This window comes from Theropithecus gelada, chromosome 5, assembly GCF_003255815.1.
Source record: "Theropithecus gelada isolate Dixy chromosome 5, Tgel_1.0, whole genome shotgun sequence".
In the NCBI taxonomy this organism is placed as follows: domain Eukaryota; kingdom Metazoa; phylum Chordata; class Mammalia; order Primates; family Cercopithecidae; genus Theropithecus; species Theropithecus gelada.
In genome coordinates, this window is record NC_037672.1 from 5,125,960 (window position 1) to 5,146,107 (window position 20,148).

Here is a 20,148-nt window from a genome sequence, read left to right on the forward strand (position 1 = left end):
ATTGTCCCTGTTTGCAGAGGACATGATTGTATATTTAGAAAACCCCATTGTCTCAGCCCCAAATCTTAAGCTGATAAGCAACTTCAACAAAGTCTCAAGATACAAAATCAGTGTGCAAAAATCGCAAGCATTCTTATACACCAGTAGCAGACAGAGAGCCAAATAATGAATGAACTCCCATTCACAATAGCTTCAAAGAGAATAAAATACCTAGGAATTCAACTTACAAGGGATGTAAAGGACCTCTTCAAGGAGAACTACAAACCACTGCTCAGTGAAGTAAAAGAGGACACAAACAAATGGAAGAACATACCATGCTCATGGATAGGAAGAATCAATATTGTGAAAATGGACATACTGCCCAAGGTAATTTATAGATTCAATGCCATCCCCAAGCTACCAATGACTTTCTTCACAGATTTGGAAAAAACTGCTTTAAAGTTCATATGGAACCAAAAAGACCCCGCATTGCCAAGACAATCCTAAACCAAAAGAACAAAGCTGGAGGCATCACGTTACCTGACTTCAAACTATACTACAAGGCTACAGTAACCAAAACAGAGATATAGACCAATGGAACAGAACAGAGTCCTCAGAAATAATACCACACATCTACAGCCATCTGATCTTTGACAAACCTGACAAAAACAATAAAGAGGGAAAGGATTCCCTATTTAATAAATGGTGCTGGGAAAATTGGCTAGCCATAAGTAGAAAGCTGAAACTGGATCCTTTCCTTACTCCTTATACGAAAGTTAACTCGAGATGGATTAGAGACTTAAATGTTAGACCTAAAACCATAAAAATCCTAGAAGAAAACCTAGGTAATACCATTCAGGACATAGGCATGGGCAAGGACTTCATGTCTAAAACACCAAAAGCAACGGCAACAAAAGCCAAAATTGACAAATGGGATCTAATTAAACTAAAGAGCTTCTGCACAGCAAAAGAAACTACCATCAGAGTGAACAGGCAACCTACAGAATGAGAGAAAATTTTTGCAATCTACTCATCTGACAGAGGGCTAATATCCAGAACCTACAAAGAACTCAAACAAATTTACAAGAAAAAAGCAAACAACCCTATCAAAAAGTAGGCAAAGGATATGAACAGACACTTCTCAATAGAAGACATTCATACAGCCAACAGACACATGAAAAAATGCTCATCATCACTGGCCATCAGAGAAATGCAAATCAACACCACAATGAGATACCATCTCACACCAGTTAGAATGGCAATCATTAAAAAATCAGGAAGCAACAGGTGCTGGAGAGGATGTGGAGAAATAGGAACACTCTTACACTGTTGGTGGGACTGTAAGCTAGTTCAACCATTGTGGAAAACAGTGTGGCGATTCCTCAAGGATCTAGAACTAGAAATACCATTTGACCCAGTGACCCCATTACTGGGGATATACCCAAAGGATTATAAGTCATGCTGCTATAAAGACACCTGCACACGTATGTTTATTGCAGCACTATTCACAATAGCAAAGACTTGGAGTCAACCCAAATGTCCATCAATGACAGACTGGATTAAGAAAATGTGGCACATATATACCATGGAATACTATGCAGCCATAAAAAAGGATGAGTTTGTGTGCTTTGTAGGGACGTGGATGTAGCTGGAAACCATCATTCTCAGCAAACTGTCGCAAGAACAGAAAACCAAATACCACATGTTCTCACTCATAGGTGGGAATTGAACAGTGAGAACACTTGGACACAGGAAGGGGAACATCACACACCGGGTCCTATCGTGGGAAGGGGGAGAGGGGAGGTATAGCATTAGGAGATATACCTAATGTAAATGACAAGTTAATGGGTGCAGCACACCAACATGGCACATGTATACCTATGTAACAAACCTGCACGTTGTGCACATGTACCCTAGAACTTTTAAAGTATTATAAACAAATAAAAAATTAAAAAAAAAAAAAAAAAGAAGAGAGTCCAGGAATAAAGTTGCCTCCAGCCCCCTCCCTAGCACCGCTAGCTGCGTGAATCAGGCTCTGAGGGCCTTGGAGGAACCTCTTTAGTCCCTCCTGAGGCAGCGTCCAGTCTTCTTATGGGATTAGCCACTAGCAAGTTTTGATGCTAAACTTTAAAACCTCAGAAATTTTTAAAACACAGTTGATCAAAGCAAACGGGTCCTGGCTGCAGCAGCAGAAAGTACTGTGTGTGTGAAAGCGCACGGCTTATGATGGCGTGAGCTGGGGAGCCATAGGAGTGTGGTTTGCCCCACCCCGAGAGGCTGGAACGCGGGAGCCCTCCCTGTACCGGCTCTGTGGGTTCCTCTCACTACCGGAATTAACTTTTTTTTTTTTTTTTTTTTGAGGCAGGGCCTCACTCTGTGGCCCAGGCTGAGTACAATGGTACCATCACAGCTCACCACAGCCTTGACCTCCTGGGCTCAGTTGATCCTCCCACCTCAGCCTCCCAAGTAGCTGGGACTACAGGTGTACACCAATATGCCCAGCTAATTTATTGTATTTTTTTTTAGAGATGAGGTTTGGCAGTATCGCCCAGGCTGGTGTTGAACTCCTGGGCTCGGGTGATCCTCCTACCTCCCAAAGTGCTGGATTAGAGGCGTTAGCCGCTGCGCCCAGCCGGGCATTCTTTGCGGCTTTTGGAGCCCACTCTGACTTGGCAGGAATAGGTGTTTCCTGTGAGATGGGAATATGAGTACCACCCACCTGCTGTGCTCTTTGGGGTGCTCACAGGAGGGCCCCTAAGAAACATGGTTGTCCCCAGCTGTCCCCCAGAACAGCAGTCCTCCATGGCAGATCCATGTACTGAAGACCGTGTGTGTTGGCGAGTCTGGGGAAGGGAGGAATGGCTGACTGTCATCTCCGTTGCTTTTCTTTGTATTTGCCAAGTGTTCTCACCTGGTGACCACTGGGCTCGCTGGTAGAGGAATATGTTTTGCCTGGGGGGTGTTTAGAACTGAGCTGCCCGATGACATCCCGCTAAGGACCTGCAGATGAGAGATGCTGTAAATGGACTTCATCTATTTGGTTTCCTTATCATCAAAGAAATTGGACTGAAAATTCTGTGGTCCCGACCCTCGAAAGGGCTCCTGTCACTGCGTGTGCTTCCGTCACGCAGAGGTTCAGGCGCCCCCTCCCTTCTGCTCCCTCTCGGTGAATGGGGAGTGAGTGATCCTGGGCCACCTCGGATGCACAGCCAGCTGTCCAGACGGGTCCCCACTGACAGGTCCAGAAAACAGCGGAAGCCCCTCTCGTCCCTCCAGCTGAGAATCTTGTTGCAGAAGTCAGAAGGGGACGGACTGAGCAGGGTTTCCCAGGATTTCTGAGAACAGTGACAAGGGACCCCCCGTTGGAGGTGGGGATTGTGGTGGAGCCTGTAGACGCTGAGAACATGAATGCATTTGGGTACCGTAAACTTGTCATCTGCCTCCTGCCTTTTCCTGAGGACCAAGGGGTCTGACGTATTCCGGCTGTGGGAAGCACTACCCGGCTGCGGTATTCCTGAAATACCTTCCAACTCTCGGTGAGGGGCACTGAGCACGAGAGGGTTCTAAAAAGTCAGACGACTTCCAGTCCCATGCCCCAGGGCTTCCTGGCTCAGAACCACCCACCAGGCACAGCTCCAGGCCAGGTGTCCCTTCCCTTCATCTGGGCAGGCCATGTGCCAAGGGACATCCGGGCATGGAAACTGTGGCTCCGCTCTGGGAGGTGCCCGAGGGGCAGGCGCTGAGCTGCTCCAGATTTCATGCCGCTGCCTCTAGTGACACATTCACCTGGAGATTCTGTTTCCTGCCCTGCTCTGAGTTGAGCGGAGTCGACTGGTTCTCATCCTGTCACTTATTCTGTGGCCAGTGTGGCCTGGGCTTGGAAATGTCACTGTTTCCTAGACTTGTTTGCTAAACTTATGTGGCACCGTGTGGAGGTAACATGGGGTCTTCCCTCTCTCGAACCCCCACTGCCTGGGAGGAAATGGGGGATGTGTACAACAGAGGACTGCCCTTGAGCACCGACCTCGTGACCTTGTCCCGTGGGCATGCTTCTCTGCTTACAACAGCCCACATAGCTACCCCAGGGAGGCTGCTGAAGGGGCGAGAAGGCATGAGGCGTACCCAGCTAACCATCCTCCCCTCTGCAGAATACTTCCGCCAAGAGTCAGAGTGCCTCAGCATGGTTTTATCATCGCTGCGGTTTGGGGTTTATTTCTGCCAGATTTGCTAGCATTGTGCATTTAACCATGAGTTGAACTTGAGCTCTTGATTGAGAAAAGATGAGAAATTGTTCATTGTATGCAGCATGCAGAGACGTGCAGTGTACTCATGACCCAGTTAATGAGCCCCTGGAAGGAGAGTGGGAGTCAGGCATCTGCATCCCGGCACAGGGTCACCGGCCACAGAGAAGAAAGCCCGTGTTTGGTGGCCAGGCTCATGGTGTGCCGGGTGCTGTGGTCGGGGCTTCCACAGAGCCTTTCTCCTTTGATCTTCCCAATCGCGCTTTGAAGTCTTTGGTGGGACTCACGTTGTACCAAGGCTCAGAGAGATGAAGCAACTTCTCCAACCCCCCCCACAGTGGCTGAGGCACAGAAAGTCTGGCCCTGGCATCTGTGCCTTCTGCTGTCCTCCTCCAGAGCCATCCATGCCGGGGAACTGAGGGCCTCTGTCCTGCATGGTGCTGCTGCTGCTCTGACCTGCGTCTGCTCTTTCGCCTCCTCTTTCTGGAACTCAATCCCATGACCAAATCCCATTTCAAATCCCCCCATTTCAAATCCACATAGCTCCAGAGACCAGGAGTAGCCCAGGCGTCTGCCTCTGTGCAGCTGCACTGGGTGTTGAGGACCCAAAGATGAGTGGCTGGAAAGGAAGAAGCAAGGAAGAACATGGAGGGTGTGTATCCGGTAGGGAGGGGCAGGTACATTTATTGCTGTGACATGGCTTGTTGAAAAGCACAGAAACTGCACAGAAGATGGGAGCATTGCCTCCCTGAGTCAGGGCAGGAAGGGGCACAGGGTGGGGGGGGGGGGGAATCACTGAAGCCTAGTCCTCAGGATACGTGAGGCTGGCCAGGTGACGTCAGGTGGAGAACGGGCATGGGTGTGTGTAGAGAGAAGCAGATATGAAAGCCAGAGTGTGGCCTGTTGGGAGGCAGCAGGGCAAAGTGGAGATGGGAGGCCTTTGCTGTGGAACAGTGGTTTGGGCACCCAGCTTTATCACTTTGGACCTAAGGCAAGTCACTAAGCCTCTGTCTCCTTATCGATCAATTGAGGCAGGGTCTTGCTCTGTTGACCAGGCTCGAGTGCAGTGACGGTCATGGCTCACTGCAACCTCAAACTCCCGGGCTCAAGCAATCCTCTCGCCTCAGCCTACCGTGTAGCTGCGACTACGGGTGTGCGCCACCACACCCAGCTAATTTTTGTATTTTTTGTAGAGTTGGGGTCTCCCTGTGTTGCTGAGGCTGGTCTCACACAATCCTCCCACCTCACTCAGCCCCTCCAAGTGCTGGGGTTCCAGGCATGAGCCCCGCAGCTACCTGTGTCTTCACTTAGGAAGTGGGAGTACTGTCCACCTTGCAGAACTGTCATCAGACCAGACACAGCCATGCCCAGTGCATAGCACAGTGCCTGCCCGGTGCCCACTGTCCCTGCTCTCGCTTTGCTGGCACTGTGTAGACCACAGCCATCCGCAACCGGCACTCAGGGCCTGTGGATGGAACAAGTCCAGCTGCTCCGCTGACTGGGTTTAAGCATCCATGTATTTTTTAAAAAAACATTTTTCTATTATGGTAAAATAAACACAATGTAAAATTGACCATTTAAAGCATTTTTAAGTCGATAGTTCAGTGGCATTAAGCACCTTCCCACTGTTGCACAGCCATCACCACCATCCTTCTCCAGAACTTTCTCATCTTCCCAAACTGAAGCTGTGTCTCCATTAAACACTCACTCCCCAGTCCCCCCACCCCAGCCCTCGAGACCCACTATTCTACTTCCTTTTTTGTTTTCATATTTTTTGAAATAGAGATGAGGTCTTGCTATGTTGCCCAGGCGGGTCTCAAAACTCCTAGCCTCATGCCATCCTCCTGTCTGTGCCTCCCACAGTACTGGGATTCCAGGTGTGAGCCACTGCCCGCGGCCCACTTTCTGTCCTGGTTAGACTTTTCCAGGTCCCTCATGTGAGGGAAATCATTACAGGATTTATCGTTTTGTCACTGGCTTGTTTCTGATCATGTCCTCAAGGTCCATCCAGGCTGCAGCATGTGTCAGAAGCCCTTCCTTTTTAAGGCTGACTATGTGGTGGTGTGTGTACCCGCCGTGTCTTTTGTGGCTGTCCATCGGTGGGTATTGGGTTGCCTCTGCCTCCTGTCTGTGTGAGTCATGCTGCTGTGAACTGGGGGTGTGGTATCTGCTGGAGACCATGCTCTCCGTTCTGATGGTAAATACCTAGCAGTGGAATTGCCGGGTCATTGGTCATTGATTGTGTTTAGTTTTCTGCAGTAGCCGAGCACCCACCTGCTCTGAGTCGAATGTGGATGGTGGCGTGGCTTGTCCCAGCCTGATCCTCTTGCCCTGTCGACTTACAAGACTTTCCTTTTCTCTAGGAATGGGAATTGAAGAACGGGACATAGGGGACAGCAGGACTGCTCCAGCCTCAGAGACTGCACACCCCCTTGCCCGTGTCCTCATCTGTGTGACGGCAGGAAGCTCTGCCCAGAGTGGCCTCAGCTGCGCGACTCCAGAGGCTTCACGACCGAGCTGAGGCCAGCGCCTCTCACCCAGGCCCACTTGCATTCCTTCTACTGTATACTGGCGCCTTTAAAAAAGATGTACTTGTAAGACTTTTGTCCCCAACTTTTGTTAAAAAACAAAAAAAGTGATGGAAAGGTGTTTTGAAAGGATGCTATCAGGCAAAGTGACATCTTTCTAACCAGTTAAGCCATTGCTTTCACCGATTCCAGCCCAGCCCTGGACTGAGGATGGATGGTTCTGTGAGCCCCCAAGTGAAACCTTTCGATGGGGAAGAGCTTGGATCCCCGGCTGCCCCAGGCATGAGTGTGGCTGGCGCGTGGGCACTGGGCTCGCCTCGCACACCCACCAGGAGGGCCAGGGGCTTACACAGCCCTGACGTGGTCTCTGTGTCTCGGCGTACCCTCCCTACGTGCCCGTCCCCCTCGTCATCAGAGGTAAAGGCATGAGAAAATCACGCTGTGAAACATTTTTTACCTTTTATTATTTTTTGGACAGATGCTTTTGTCACCAAGACATGAAAAGCTGCCATTCTTCTTAACCTGTTTTTTAAGAATTTTTTTTGTTGTGTGTCACACTTAGATCTAAGGATTTTTCAGAGGTTCCTTATTTTATTATTTGTGCTACTTTTGACAGGTAGCAGAGGGTTTTAATACTTCACTAACAGTGTACCCTCCTCCCCCTTGGGCTGGCATCCCCATCCCTGAATCCACATCGGAGCCGGCAGGTGCTCCTCCCACCAGGAGCCTCTGGGGGCAGGGGCTGGCTGCTCGCCACTGTACAGGACGTTTACTGCTGCGTGGGCCAGGGCAGTCCTTTGAAAGGGAAGCAAGTTCTGGAACTTGTTCCCTCATGGAATTATAACATCTTAGAGCACGAGGCAGGAATTCCAGGGCCTCCTGCCCCTCCCTCTCCCTTCCTCCAGCTTGTCAAGTTAAACCACTAATGCATGGGTGGGCCTGGCCGTGCTGCCTCTCCTGAGTGGGGTGGGTGCGGGTAGGGCCCCTTTCCCAGCTTTCTTACTTGCCTTCTGTGCAATATCGCTTGGAGAATTCAGATGCCTAAGGCATAAAGGAAAAAAAAAACAGAGTTCATGGTTTGAGCTGGTATCTACTCCCTGGGTTGAAAAATCAGATTTAACTTCTTGGTCTCCTGGAGGACCGCTGTCAGGAATTCTCCATTACGGGAAGATGCAGTCACTGATGACAAAATAAGTCGCCCCTGAAAGCCTCCGCAGGCGGATTCACGGAGACCAGTCCCAGCAGCGACCGCCCCTTCCCTGAGCAGAGAATAGAGAGGTGTCACACTTGGTGCAAGCCTTCTGTCCAGTGTCCAGAATGTCCTTTGTCACGCAGAGGAAGAGACGGCAGGAAAACACTGACAAGGAGTTTCCCCCAGATATGCTTTCAGAGCGCCAGCCATGTGGCACACGGGACTGTACAGTTAGGATTCATGTTGAAGGTCGTGGCGCCTGAGGCCTGCAGGGGCCACGTTGGATTACTCGAGCGGAAAAGCGGTCTCCCGTGTATAAGAAAGTTTTACAAGAACTGGAAGCTGCTGGAGTCCACCTGAAACTTGAATTGATCGCAAAGCCATCTGCCGGGAGCGTGTTGGGTTCCTGAGCCGTCAGCCGGCGTCCCTCCTCTGACGCACGTTCCTCCTGGCCTAGTCCGTGGAGGCCCATTACAGCAGCATCCGTGATGCCAGCTTCCCACTAGGACATCCAGGCAGGTCGGGCGGGGAGGCCACACGTCTCAGGGCCGGTCCACTGCGTTGCCATAGAGGAGCCCTCCCTCCGGTGGGGACTTCCCACCATTGCAGGCAGCTGGGACCACTTCGTATCCCACAAAATGCATTTTCTATAAAGGGGAAAACGCTGGCTCCTCCATCGGTTTTTGCTGCCTTCGGGTCAGATAGTTTCCCCAGTTGAGGCTCTTGGGCCATTCTGATTGGCAGCCTGCTTTGCCGAAGAGAACTGTGCGAGGTTTTGGTGGTTAGGAGAAGCGGGAGATGGCCAGCCTGAAGTCTCAGTCCTGGCCCAGCACAGGGGGGCAGCGGCGAGCCGGCAGGGGAAGCGCGAGCGGCACACGGTGTGTCACATGGGCCTGAGCCGTCACCCGCCAGCTTCCTCACCGGGTAAGGAGGCCCCAGAGCCTTAGCAGGGACTTGCCCAAGGGCACAGCTGATTGGTGCTTGACTCCCAGCATGCATATTTTGCTTTAAAAACCCAGGTTTGTAATTCACTGCCACAACCATAAGCCTTTTAAAGAGGAGGCAAACTTTCACGAATCCCACTGTGGTCCATGGAGCCTTTCAAAATGGGTACCCTGGAAGGGGGCCCTGACATTGGATTCCCTCAATGCCAGATACTCCCTTGAAATTTCGCATTTGATCAGAAAGTTTAAAGCATTTACTTCAGAATAAGTTATTTATTTGTATATGTTCAATAAATAGTTTTTAATTTATATCTGTACATATTAGACACACACGAGCCATCCTGCCAGAATTCTGACAGTGATCTCATTTTATCACCCTCCCAAAACGTGCCCCAGGAACAAGCACCCCTTGCCTCTGTGGCAGCTGCAAGTGTGTCTGATTTCATAATGAAGCCAGGTTGTGGGGGCAAGAGGCCCAACAGGCAGGCCAGGGTCCCTGGAGAAGCCATGATGAGGTGTGCAGAGGCCGGACAGGCAGGCCAGGGTCTCTGGAGAAGCCGGGATGAGGGGTGCAGAGGCCCGATAGGCAGGCTATGGCTCCCTCTTCCCAGAATCTAGGGGCAACTAGGGCAAGGCCCATCTGTCTGCAAGGCCAGTAGCTCCCTCCCTCGGCTTCCAGAGTCTGTGGCGGTTGCAGGGTAACCAGTGTGGGTCTGCTGAGTCACCCCAGGCACCAGACTTGACCCAGGAGCACGGGCCACTGTCCATGAGACCTTCCCTTGGGGCTGGCAGGTGGCCATTTACCAGCTGCGTCAGTCCCGTCTCGCCCTCTGTGCCTGTGCCCTGGCGTGGCCAGGCCTAACCTTCCCCTGTATCTTACTCGTCCCAAAGTTATTATTGGCTATTTCTAAATAGACAGAACTACCCTAAAAGGTGGAGATTTACTCCTTTTGAAAAGTCTGTTTCAAAAAGGATGTCCTCAGCTCTGGAGGCCACCCCCAGGAAGGAGTTTGAGATTCGTTATCATTATGGCCACAATTTGGCGCTTGTGCACGGGATTCAAAGGGCAGTGTTGAAGCTAGGGTTAGGTATAGGGTTGTGGGCAAAGCTCCCTTGTTTGTGGCCACCCCTTACCTTTCCAAAGAGGCTGTTAACTCACCCACTATTTGGGGGGATGTAAATTTTGCCCACAGACTTTGCTACCCAGGTGAGGTGCTCTGTTCATGCACCAAACTCATGTCATTTGACACCATCCAAGGATGGGTAGCCTGTCGTGTGGCCGGTGACCCGCACCTAGAGAAAAGGCACCTCATGCCGCAGGGCAGGGCCGACACCCTGAGCTCACAGGTGGCCCCTGCAGTCAGGTGGATGTCCATCCTTGAAACAGCCTCTTCTGGGAGCACAGCACTGGAGGTCTCCAGGCATCAGGGTTGCCTGGCAGGGTGCCCTGCAGCTTACATAAAGGTCGTGGCAATACTTCAATGTTAAATTATTGCCTTCCTCTTACTAAAGTAATTTTCTAATGGGAACAGTAACTTCAAGTTCATGACATAGTTTGAAGGAGGATAATTCATATTTTCCTGGTTGTCACTGTCTTATCCCCATGATGGGCTGGGTTCATACTGTGAAATAAACTAAAGTGAAGCCAAAGCATTCCTGCCGTAAACACGTGGCACAGCACCGTGGAAAAAGCAAAGCCACCTCTATTCGTGAGTCCCCAAGCCATAGCAGGCCACTCCATCGTCTGTAAAGGGAAGGAAACTGCGCCTGGGAAGTGCTGGGCTTCAGACGCGTCCTTTTGCTCGCAGTTCATGAAACAGTTCCAGCTTTGGTCTTCCAGAAAATCTCAACTTCACCGTGCACAAGTATTACCCGGTCTTTTTAGTGTAGCCATGGAAGATACTTTCAAAAAGGAGATCTTCAGATCGTAATTCTTAGGGACCAAAGGTGTTTTTAATGAGATAATCTTTTTGATTTTCTAACAAGAAAGGAAATATTCACTTTAAATTTTAACATCAACTTTTAAAGGATACTCAGAATTAATTGACCATGGCGATAGGTTGTAAAATGTTTTCATATTAAGAATGTAATTATTTCCTTATTGTATTTTTTAAAAGCTAAAGTCATATTTAAAATTCTCTTTGAAAGAAACAGGCAAAGAAACAGCAAAGATTTTTTTAAATTAAATATGTTGGTAGTGCCCATTTTAAATGACTGTAAATATATTTTCACTGTTTCTCAATGTATTTAATTCATAAAGTAAACATTTTATGAAAAGCAACTTGCAAGGAAAATCCTAGTTTTCAGTCCACTCGCCCCATTTTGTAGTAGCTTCACTGAATTTCCGGCTTTCCTGGTTGATTTTTCTACTGTTTCACGTCGTGTAACCCTAGACTGGCGCCCTTGGCGTGCACCTTTGTGTATGAATAAACTTCTCTCCGCGAGCCCCGGTGTCTTGACTGCCCTTGGTGTGTGCTGCAAACTGAGAAGTGGCTGCGTTTCCTGAAGTCCTTGCTGTCAGGTGGGGGGTGGGGGTGATCTCTCGCTGACCTTGGGCCACCTACGGAGGGGAGAGGGGTCAGGAGTGACACGTGGAGGGAAGAAGTAGGCAGATGAAGGAACCGTGGTTTGTATTAAAAAGTAGTTTTGAGTCCACAGACCTGAACATCCAGTTCAAGAGACGTTTTGTGCACCCGCGGTGAGGCCGACTGTACCAGGTGCTGGAACTAGAAACGGGTCAGCTACAACTCCCGCCCTCAGGGAGCTTGCTCCAGGCAGGACGACATAGAAAGAGATCCCGGGTGCGTCTTTAGTGTAGAGGACTGTGAAGATTTCTGGAATCACAGAGCTGCTAAGTTTGAGGCTGTTGGGGAGGGTTTTTACAAAGGAGTGGGGGTTATTGGAGCTAGGCTGTTGTGTTTAAATAGGAGTTCTGCAAGGAGAGAAGTCATTTTCCAAGCACCCTCGACCTGCCCTTTGACGCCGTGAGCGGCGTGTCCTCCCAGGCAGCGTGCAAGAAGGCTGAGCGTCCCCTGCTGCACTGTTAATTATTCTGTGGTGGGTGGTTCGTCGTGTGGGCAGAATCTGGTTAAAGCTTTTAACAGGCCATTTTTAAAGTAACGCTCCTTGCTGGCTTTTGAACAGAGGCCATGCCCTGGTAGGCTGCCAAATGGAAAGGAAGGGCCTCTAATTTCCTTTCAAACTTAGCGAGAGGACACTGGGACTCCTGGCTTTGCTTTTTAACACCATGGAGAGTGCTCAGGGATATCCATGTGAGTTATAATTTTGGGAGCAGGCGACACAAAGCCTCGAGAACATAAATCAGGAGCCCGGCTCCTTAATGGGAAGCAGGGAAAACATGACCTGACGTCTGTGATTCAGAAATTTTATGATGGAAACTTCATCTGTTTTATGAGGCTGTTAAAAGTGGCTCTCCCTTCCTACAAAGGGACCAATTGGAAAGTAGGGCAGGAGACCTGGCAGGGTTGAAGGAAGGGGTCAGGTGTACCCACCTCCTGCACAGGAGGTGGAGACGGGGGCACGTTCCAACCCTGCCCTGCACTCGGAGGGTCTGGTGCATCTGGAACCCTCCCTGAGGGCAGGGGCTCCTCACAGCTGAGCCACTGCCCCCTGTCTTGCGGAGGGCTGCCCATAACATCGGTTTTTCCTGATGCTCTAACATTGGACACATTGCTGACCCTGGAGGGACGGCCCTCCCAGGGCTGGCCAATTCCTAGACGTAGTGACCCCTACCCTGGAACATACCTTATTCAAAACCCAGGCAGTCTAGAGCCACGCCTGCCCACCTCACTAAGGGGGGCTTGGGGCTCTCACTCTGCAGCCAACTGTACCCCGGCCCTAATCACCCCAGGGCCAGGCAACAGACCACAAGACACAGCCAATGCCAGGAGCCCACAGACGTGATTCAGGCTACTCAGCCCCAAGCCCTCTTCCCTGGCCTCAGCTGTTCCTTCCCTCAGAAACCACAGCAAAGGTTCCTGGCTTTGCCCACACTTTCCCCTTGCTCCCTCAGCCTCTCAGCTGGCCTGCACTTCCCTGTGTGGCCTGGCATGGCCTGGTGTGGTGTGATATGGCATGGCATGGCCAGTCCTCCTGAGAACCTTCACAGACTAGCTTGTCAGTGACCGTAGGGCCTCGCCATACCTGAAGGTTAATTGAACGGATGTTTCCAAATACCCAGTCCTGTGGAAAGGGCACAGACTTTGGCACCAGCCTGTCTCAGGCCTACATCCTGCCTGCTTTCCCATAGGACAGATAATGACAGCTCACAGGCTGTTCTGAGAATTCAGGGAGCTGCATGAAATACCCAAAATGAGCCTGGCCCCGTGGACATGGAAGTCACCCCACGCGGGATGTGGCCTGGCTCCTCGGCGCAGTCCCCAAAGACACTGGGATGACAGTCCTGCCGCCACCCTGCTCTCAGGCACGGCGCTCAGGGCCTTCCTGAGTGTGCCCAGACCAAGCTAACCTTCTGGCCCTCAGGTCAGCTCCTAAGTCGCAGCAGGAGGGCAGCACATAGCCGACTGCCGTCATTTTTCATACGAGACCCCAGGGAAAGTGACTACCTCAGAGCAAGACCGAGAACGAGCGCGGCTGCCTCTCCCCACTGCCCCACTCCTCCCAGGGCAGCTTCGTGCGGGACCTACTGCCCGGGACAGCTGCGACAGACAAGTTCGACAGCAAAGAGCAGGCAGAAAGCTGATGGGGCCTGCTGTGGAAAGCAGCAGAGCCACCGATGCTGTGGGTGCCATGGCCCCTGGGGTCACCGGGCTCCCTCCCTCCACAGGTCCTGACCCGCCAGCCCCAGAAGAGGAAGCAGCTGGGGCAGCAGGTGCCGCATTTTGCTGTTATAGTTTTAGGCCCTGACATTATTCTGAAAATCACTACACAAATGCTTCCCAAGCCCCTTCTCTCTGTCAGGCCCCAGAACACAAAAATGAATTCCACCTGCTGTGCCCTTGAGTTCGCAGCCAGGCAATGGCCATTTAGAGCGAGACAGCACATTTATTCACTCAGCAAACATTGACGGAGCACCTTCTCTGTGCCGAGAACGTTCTAGTGTGATCATCACATGTGTAAAACAGCGCTCTGGCTGCTCCCCAGAGGAGGTGCAGGAAGTCAGCGGGGCCCAGGCACCCCCCAGGCAGAGCCCCCGCTCTCCCAGCCCCTACCCTTGAGCATGGCTTCCCGAGCTTCCCGACCCCGACTCCTGGACCTGCCCCCCAGCCGCCAGGACGGTCTCATGCATTCCCAGGACTTCACTGTGGCTTCTGCCAAACCATGCAGGGGACGGAGCCCATCCAGAGCCACGCACCAATTGTCCCTTCCCAGGAAGGTGACTGCAGGGCGCAGCTCCTTCTCCAAGCCCTGAGGCTGAGCTGGGAAGCAGCTCTGGGCTGTGAAAGCCTGAGCTTCCATCAGGGCGCTGCCCAACATGAGGGAAGGCGTTTGGGAACTGGGGTGGCTGCTGAAGGCAGGAAGCCAAGGCTGTGGGCAGGGGGCAGAGAGAGAGAGCAGGAGCCGGGGAAGCAGGGGTGAGGCCTGCAGGGCGGGCATAAGCCGGCCTGGGATGGGAGCTGCTGTGGGGCCTGGGCTGTTGGCTTTGGTGGGTTTTCCCAACTCCCAGGTATAACCTCAAAGTTTCAAAACCCTATTCTTAGGCGCAACCCAAGAAGTCCAGTGAGGCCAGGCTCTGGCTCGTGTCCACCCAGACCTCTCTCTTCCTTCACCCCAAGCATCTGCAGGTGCCCTCTGCAGAGCTCATCAGGAGTCCCCTCCCCTCGCGACTGCCCAACACAGAACTCCCCATCGACCTGCCCCTCCAGCCCCCACCCTGCTGCCCCGGCTGGCCTCGCTGCCACCCCCAGCCAGGCCCTGGCCACCTGAGAATCAGCCTTCAACGTCCTCTCCCTCAGCACAGTCGGCCGCGTCCCACTCAGCCTGCCTCCTCCTCATCTCTGGCCTCTGTCCACTCCCATCCCCATCACCATTCCCGGGTTCAGGCTCCTGGTCCCCTACCCACCTCACTGCCCCAGTCTCTCCAGGGTGACCCAGCCTCGCAGGGAAGCCCGTGGCAGTTTCTAAAACACAAATCTGACCATGTTCCTGGCGTGCCCCCCACTCCCTGGGAATGAGGGCCACGTCCACAGCTGCATTCACCAGCCCAGCTTTACCTCTCTCCTTCCACCCTCCATACCTGCCTCTCCTCCTGCCTTATGTCTGTCAGCAGATCTAGACGCCTTGGGAACGGTTCTGGTGCTACCAGCCCTGTGCCTCCCCGGAGAGGTGTCTGGGCCTTTACAGTGGGTGGGACTCACTGCGCTGCACGGACCCACTGCTCCCATGGCACCCCTGGGCCTTTGCATCCCACCTTAATGAGGCACCTTGGGGAGGACCAGACCAGGTGGTCCTCCATGTTAAAGAAACAGTGGAAAGAGTGACACTGCCCCTCCCAACCTCCTCACCTTCCTCTTGGGCCTGACAGTTTTCCTGCCCAGGGCCCTGCGCAGAGCAGCTCCCCTCCTGCACTGTCTCGGAGCTCTCCGAACACTGCCTGTGAAATGGGGACAATGCACCTGGTTGGTATTACCCTCGGGGGATGCATTGCCAGGATTCACTGTGTGTCCCCTTCCTTTTTCCCTTTGACCGAGAATCAGCCGGGACAGCCCTGCCTCCCAGGTGTGCTGCGCAACTGCCTGCCCCGATCCCTCCTGTGTTAGCTTGTTTTCACGCTGCTGATAAAGACATACCCCAGACGGGGAAGAAAATAAAGGTTTAACTGGACTTACAGTTCCACATGGCTGGGGAGGCCTTAGAATCATGGCGGGAGGCGAAACACACGTTCTACATGGCAGCAGCAAGAGAAAATGAGGAAGAAGCAAAGTGGGAACCCTTGATAAACCCTCCAGATATCGTGAGACTTATTCACTATCACGAGAACGACGGGAAAGACCAGCCCCCATGATTCAATCACCTCCCTCTGGGTCCCTCCCACAGTACGTGGGAATTCTGGGAGATATAATTCAAGTTGAGATTTGGAGGGGGACACAGCCAAACCATCTCACCACCTTCCCTGCACAGGTGCGTGTTCCCCGGCTGCTCTCCCTGCACAGGTGTGTGTCCCAATGCCGGTCTCCCTGCACAGGTGTGTGTACTGATGCTTCTCTCCCTGCACAGGTCTGCTGCTTCTGCAATCAATATGCACATGCTTTCAGGTCCCATCGCTCTGGATGAATCCATCAGGAGAACCCTTCCCTTGCACTTTTCCTATGATATTACCCCTGGTTTTAAGCCTGTGTCACATTCCCAGAGACTGGGAGCTCTTTGGGGGCAGGCACTGGCTGCCTGTTTCTGCATTGTTGCTGTCTAGCACTGGCTTGGCCCAGGAAGCTTTTCAGAAACACTAATTTAACCACAGCAGCAGCGGCGGATCCTCTCACGGCGTCCTGTGCTCTGTGCCAGGCTTTGTTCCAGGTGCTTTCCATGAGTCAGCTCACCAGCCGAGCGTTCAAGGTCTGTTTTACACTCGTCAAGTGGGCACGTACTGATCGTGACATATCCCACGACACCTGTAAGACTTGAATCGAGCTGACATCCTCTCTGTGGGTTATCTTTTCAGCTTTAGAGACTGTCCCATTTTCTGTGACTAATTCATTCACTTATTAATCCAGGAAATATTCATTGAACACCTACCAAGACTGAGGTGCTGGAGACACCATGGGAAAGAGAACAGTCAGCCCTGCCTGGTCGGGGTAGCTGGAGAAGGCTGGCTGTGGATGGAGGTGGATGTGAAGCCAGCGGCCTTGCTAATAAACATGTAATTATAAGTCATGGAGAGGATATGGAGAAGGACTTGGGCTTCTGGCTGTGGCCGATTGGAAAGTGAAGCAAAGCAGGCCTCCTATGGACACATGGGGAGGAAACCGTCAGGCACAGGGGGATGGGCGTGTCACGTGGGTCTGGCGGGCATGTGCTGCAGCCTCACCCTCTCTGTCATCATGCACTTGGAGGGCCCAGAGACACTCCCTTGGCTAAGGTGTTGGGAGACGTCCACTCGTTCTGGGATCTTGAAAAGCTCTGTGGTGACTGCTTTTTCAAGTCAGAGTGGAGAGCAGGAGCTGTCACCACTGAAACTGGGTTCTTGCATTCCATAGGGATAATGGCAGCTCCTAATTTCCAGAGACAAAGTAGGCTTGTGTATTGGGATGGGAGACAAGAGCTTAGCCATAATCATCATGGTTGAACCCACAGAGATGTCAGTGGTGATGAAGGGATCAAGGTGTCTCTGGGATGGAGGTCCCCACACAGGCCACTAAGGTCTTCCCTTGATCTGCACAAAGCAAACAGAGAAACAAACATGCTCTGTCTGGATCTGGGAATTAGAGACCTTGCTTGAGTCACCGCAAAACTTAGGGTCCTTATCAATCCATCCCCAGACCTGAGCTGGGTCGCAGACACCAAGCCCTTGAATACAGGGGACTTATAGCCCCTCAGGCATGGTCCCCTCCATGCATTTATAACAGAGATTTCCTCCGAACCTTCGGGTCTCCATCTGCAGACCCAAAGGCCCTTCAATACAGGGGATGTGATAGCCCGTTAGGCGTGGTCCCCCCATGCATTTATAACAGAGATTTCCTCCTATCCTTCCCCAAAGACACTTACTGGAGTGACGTGCACCAAGGAAGACTCCTCACAGTTTGGGAGAATGAATGGACGCTATCTCTGACCTCGAGCAAATTCCTTGGGATCAACCAGACCATGTGGCTCACCAGTCAGAGTAAGGGTTTGTGGTGGTCAGGATATTGATGGGTTTTGGCCCCTGTCTGAGTTCCAGTGGGCCTGGCATGTTACTGAACCACCCTGTGATCATTCCCTCCACCTGAATGTGTAGGTGAGACACACACATGGCAACAGGCAGAATCCTCACATGACTTCCAGACACAATGGCTCAATGTGGTAGGAAGGGCCAAGTGGAAGGCCCCTGCGAATTCTTCTACCTACTAAAACAGTAAACAAAAGCAATATTGCAAGATCAGGAGAACTGCAGAGATTAGTGCCATGATCCAAGCAAGGCCTGAAGGATGCAGGGGTGGTGATATGGTTTGGATCTGTGTCCCCACCCAAATCTCATGTTCAGTTGTAATCTCCCGTGTTGGAGGTGGGGCCTGGTGGGAGGTGACTGGATTTGGTACATCCTCGTGATAATGAGTGAGTCCTTGTGAAATCTGGTTGTTTAAAAGGGTGCAGCACCTCCCCACCCCCTCTCTCTTGCTTTGTTTTCCTCCATGTGATGTGCCTGCTCCCCCTTTAACTTCTGCCGTGATTAGAAGCTTCCTGAGGCCTCCCCAGAAGCAGATGCCACCGTGCGCTCTGTACAGCCTGCCGAACCATGAGCCCATTAAACCTCTTTCTTATAAATTACACAGTCTCAGGCATTTCTTTATAGTAATGTGAGCACAGCCTAATACAGGTGGTGATTTCTATTGCATCTCCATAAACACTTCTGTTTCTCCTAGGTAAAAGACTGAGCTTGTGAACTTTGAAGGTGGTGATTGCAATGGCAGCTTCAGTTCCAGATGTGGTCAGTTTCACTGAAATAAACACAGTTCCTCGTGCCTGGTGTGCAGATCAGCTGGTGAACACCTCTCAAGGTGTTCGGTGGTGATGAAGTATGATTCTCTACCTATTAGTAAGAACACCATAAGCAAGTAGCTTTCACCTGTCAGGAATAGCAGCGCACCTTTACAGCTGCTGCTCAGGTCAACGTCAACGCTCCAGCTCTCTCAGTCTCCAGGGATGCCTGTTTCACTGTTACATAGAACACGATGCTGACCCACTACCTCCATGATATGACATCAATTGGGCCTGGTGAGGAGAAAACTGCAGATTCTCTAGAAGCCTTGGTAAGAGACAAATGTGCTAAATCCCAAATACTAAGTCAGTCAGCTTTGGTCAGGAATCTAGAAGCTGCTGTGGTTATTCCAACTAGGAACGACTTAATAAAGGGAATTCAAGGCTTACGCAACCATTGCAAGGGCTGGTAAAGAGAAGGGCTGGAGAGCTGCCATGAAAATCCTGTTCACTCACGAGGGTGCTCCCAACAACTTCACTAGAAGGGGCTGCAAATCTCAGGAACTGCTTGGAAATTTCCAGGAGCCAGTTCAGTTTGTAACGGCAAAGTAAATGGTTCACAAGGGCTCTCCTGGGAGCTACATCCACCCTTGCTCCTGCCCCCGCGCCTATTTGTAACTGCCTCTGTGTACAGTGACCTCTCCTTCCTGTCTGCTGTTGGCATCAACATTGACGCCTCTTATTTGGCTGATTTTACTCCTGAAACACAGGGAAGTCGGTTCTGAGAAATAAAATTCTCACGGTCTCCTTTGCATGAAAAGAACTTCAGAGGACACATAAGTAATGCTGAGTTGACAACAGACACAGCAGCGTGCGCGGTGAGAGATAAATGCCCAGCAACCCTGCAGTCATCATTTGGGGATTTCTGGTCAGAAGCCATGTGGAATCCATATAATTACCTATATCTCATCTTGCAGTTGTCTCAAAACAAGTATCAAACCTGTCTTTGGTTTTCAGAGCTGTGCACAGGGATTTTTAACTTTTACTGTATTTTACTCACACATTTATTTAGGTGAACACTGTTTAGCAGTGTTTATGCTACTACAATCCTTTCATACCCTCCAAATGCCCTATTACTGAAGTGCTTGCATTTGAATCACCCCTTGATGGATAAGAGGATATCTTTGAGGTTTTTTTTCCTTTCTTGGGAGGTGCATGCATCATACATTTTTAAATGCATATAAATCCTTCTGTTTCCTTTACAAATGAGTAACAGAGACTGAAACTGAGCCACAGACTTTTCCTCTTCATATCCCTTTACAGTTGTCTTCGGGCAATTCAGAACCGTGGAGGACCCTCAGCCCTACCTGCTATTCCCTCGTAAGTGCTCTGTTTATTCTGCTTAGAAGCCTGTAGATTTTTAAATCTTTATCTTTCAAATTCTGGAATGTTTATAGGATGGACTTTTGCCTATTACCGTGTAAGCCTCTTTAATCTGCAAGCAGATATTTTTCAGCTCAGTTTATGTTGACTTATTCCCAGAATGCCTGGTTTTTACTGCTGAGCTCATGCAGTCTTTTACATATCTTTTACTTTCTCTATTCCTCACTCCTCTGCTCGTCTTAGAGATACTTCATCAGTCTTACTTGATGGTGACACAGTTTTGCCTCGTC

General features: G+C 51.1%; 1 protein-coding gene across 4 annotated transcripts in view; it reads left to right on the top strand.

The window, feature by feature from the left end:
• The window catches only part of AFAP1 (actin filament associated protein 1), a 192,549-nt gene extending 181,225 nt beyond the window's left edge, over positions 1–11,324 (top strand). For all 4 annotated transcript variants that reach the window (XM_025385958.1, XM_025385961.1, XM_025385962.1 and 1 more), the window contains one exon: positions 6,584–11,324. In XM_025385958.1, the coding sequence (XP_025241743.1) occupies positions 6,584–6,610 (27 nt within the window). In that variant the 3' untranslated portion in view covers positions 6,611–11,324. The remainder of the gene's footprint in view (positions 1–6,583) is intronic.
• Positions 11,325–20,148: the final 8,824 nt, after the last annotated feature.